Consider the following 2917-nt stretch of genomic DNA (forward strand, 5'->3'; position numbering starts at 1 on the left):
TGCCTCTGATCGTGGCAGTTTAACCCAGCGACTAGCAAAACCAGCCTCTGTGGGTCTAGGCCTCTAAGCCGCTGCTTTTGCAGCCGTGAACTCCAGGGGTAATCCTGCACATGCAAAACAGCATCGCTTTTGAGATTCCTGGAACTCTAATGCCGCCACAACCCAGAATCGCAGAATCAAGAGTAACCACTGCCTCGACGGCCACCTACCTTTTCGAAGTGCTCATGTCCACCGGCTCGTCCCCCGTCTGCACCTCCACTTTGATGGTGGCTTTCATTTCCCCGCCTTTTAATAATCCCGGGACTCTCCCAGAGGTGGGGTCAGTCTTTATCTTAAGGTCCCCGCCTTCCGCATTGGCCTCCGGGGCCCCCAAAAGGCCTTTGTCCAGCTTCATCTTTTTACTGTCAACGTCGTTCTGGTTGATCTCGCGTTCCAGCGCTCGCTTCTGGCTCCGTGTCCGGCAGGCTTCCTCCGTCATTATGGTGCTCTGGGAAGAACACGAGAGAGAGAGAGAGAGAAGACACACACGGGTGATTTGAGCTGCCACCTATCCACGGGACGAGCGTCTTGCTTTTACAGGCCGTGCTGATTTCCAGAGAGGACCAAGCTCAGATGCAACAGAAGCCACCTGGCTCCACACCTCCGGACAAGTTAGACCCACACCTGCATAGGTCGTAAACTTGACAAAGGAGTGTTTTCTCGCTGGAAAGAGCCTTGGAAATCCCCACCCACCCCATGCATGCATGGAAATTTGCTTTCTAGGAATTCCGGGGCAGGGTCTTTCCGAAGCCACCTGCCTGTATGTTCTGGACTGACTGCTGGACTCAAAAAGCAAGGGAGGGGACTTCACGGCCACCATGTGCAGCCTGCTGGCCTTCGCCGTTGGCTGCCAAACAGACGGAGGAGGCCTCTGAAACCTAAGCGCTCAAGTCGTCGGTGCTTTCTTAATTAACAAGGACCCCCAAACTTGCTGGTCAAGAAGTACGTGAGGCCCTCTAGGAATCCACAGGGGGTGATTTCAGGGAAGGGGGCTTTCCAAAGTTAGTTTTGGGGGCTTTTCTCCCTCTTCCCCCCCGCCCCTTGGCTGCTCCCCCCCCCAACCCTGTTCGACTGTTACCTGCAAGACAGACACACATATCTGATGCAAAAGAGCTGAGTCAGTTTGTGATCTCATGACATCACTAGGTCCACACATGACCTTTCCCAGGATTCAGTCGGAGAGACAAAGCACTTTCCAGAAAACCGGTCTGAACTGGTTCCAGACAACAAGCTAAGTGTTGTTAACCCCTCGCGGGGAGACACCACCGTTGCAGCGGCGACAGCATCTGCCTGCCTGCGAGAGAGAGAGCCGCGCAGCCGGCATTCCAGCACAGGCAGCCCAGAGCATCCCCCCCCACATGCTCTTTTAAAGGGGCAGCCGCACCGGGATAGCTGGCTGCCGCTTCGGTGCCAAAGTAGTCTTGGAAAAACAGATGCCTGCAAGTAAAACTTTGGAGGGGGGGGTTGAGGGGGAGGAGACAAGGGAGATCAAACTAGGAGAGGGGAAGGGGAAAGTTGGCCAAAGTGCTTCCCAAATATCTCGCTAACTTTTTGTTCTGACTTTGGGGAGGGGTGGCAACGGATGGGTGTTCCTGAGATGCCCAGGTCTGCCAGAGAGACTTTTTTTAAAAAAAAGAAGGGAGGGGCAGGCAAAAGCGGTTGGCCCTTCCCTTCCCAAGACCTGGAGCCAACAGGGCATCTGTTGCAAAGGGAAGGGATTTGGCACGCTGTGTTCGAGAAAGGGAGCTGCAAACTGTGCGCTGGGAAAAGAGAAGAACAGAGCGCAACTTTGAGAACTAGGAATTTGTAAAGGAGGCGCGGGTCTCCACTCTCCTGACGTTAGCCTGGCCAGAAAACTCGGCGGCGTTGGGGAGCCCACCTGGCCACAGAAGGCCCAACAGAGATGATGCCTCTACTGCTGAACGTGGGGGGAGAAGAGAGAAGAAACCCTCTAAAGCTGAACGGTGTGTGTGTGTGTGTGTGTGTGTGTGTGTGTGTTCCTGTCCCACTGTAAGCCTTCGACAGCCTCTCGGGCAAAGGCAGCAGTGATCCGCGACTGGCACCTGGGAAATGCCACGCTGCAATTTATCTGCCCGTGGACGGTCTTGTACCACTTAAGAGCCAACAGAGACACCTTCTGCCACCAGATCCAAGGAGAACCGTCTCGCACGCGGGTTCAGGAAAAGAGCACCGGGACAAACTCACTTCTGAACTAGCTTTCCTACTTCTAGAAGGAAACCCATCTTGGCAGGCCGGTTCGTGCGGAACTCTGTTCAGACCACGGGCTCGCTTCCCAGGAGGCAAACTGTCCCTCGGGGCCAAGGAGGAACGACACCTTCCCCCACCAGTTCCGGCTGCCCGCTTTCACCTGCCTTGTCTCTTGGCTCCCCTGGCTCTGGGAGTCACAAGACAGAGCCCTCTGCTGCCATTTGCACTGGGAAGGAAAGGGTTCGAGAGCCTTTTGCCTATGTCACTCACAGCTCAAAGACGGCAGCTGAGCCCTTTGGGCTGGGGGGGGGCTGTACAGCTGGTCATACAAGAAGCCACTTGGGCCAGACTTGGTTTGCTACTCCAGGCAAGTAGTCCGGACCCTTCAGTGAGCGCCGTGCTGTGTGGATATACACACAGAGCTGATGCGCTAGTGATACCACGGTGGAAGCGGCTGCTGGGGGCACCTGCACTCTCCCCGCCCCCCATGCGAAAAAGCCATGTTTTCACATCAACTAAATCCACAGAAGAGCCAGCAGGGAGTAGTGACTGGCGGACTAGGATACAGTTAAAGCCAGGTTCAAATCCTCACTCTGCCACGCAGGGCTTTTTTTGTAGAAAAAGCCCAGCAGGGACTCATTAGCATAATAGACCACGCCCAACAGCAGGA

General features: G+C 55.2%; 1 protein-coding gene across 1 annotated transcript in view; it reads right to left on the bottom strand.

The window, feature by feature from the left end:
- Window positions 1-2917, bottom strand: part of GATAD2A (GATA zinc finger domain containing 2A) — a 75498-nt gene that overhangs the window by 52895 nt on the left and 19686 nt on the right. The window contains exon 3 of the mRNA XM_015415530.1: window positions 210-487. Coding sequence (XP_015271016.1) covers window positions 210-478 — 269 coding nt within the window. The 5' untranslated portion in view covers window positions 479-487. The remainder of the gene's footprint in view (window positions 1-209; window positions 488-2917) is intronic.

Source organism: Gekko japonicus, unplaced genomic scaffold (genome assembly GCF_001447785.1).
Source record: "Gekko japonicus isolate JY-2015 unplaced genomic scaffold, Gekko_japonicus_V1.1 scaffold1726, whole genome shotgun sequence".
In the NCBI taxonomy this organism is placed as follows: Eukaryota; Metazoa; Chordata; class Lepidosauria; order Squamata; family Gekkonidae; genus Gekko; species Gekko japonicus.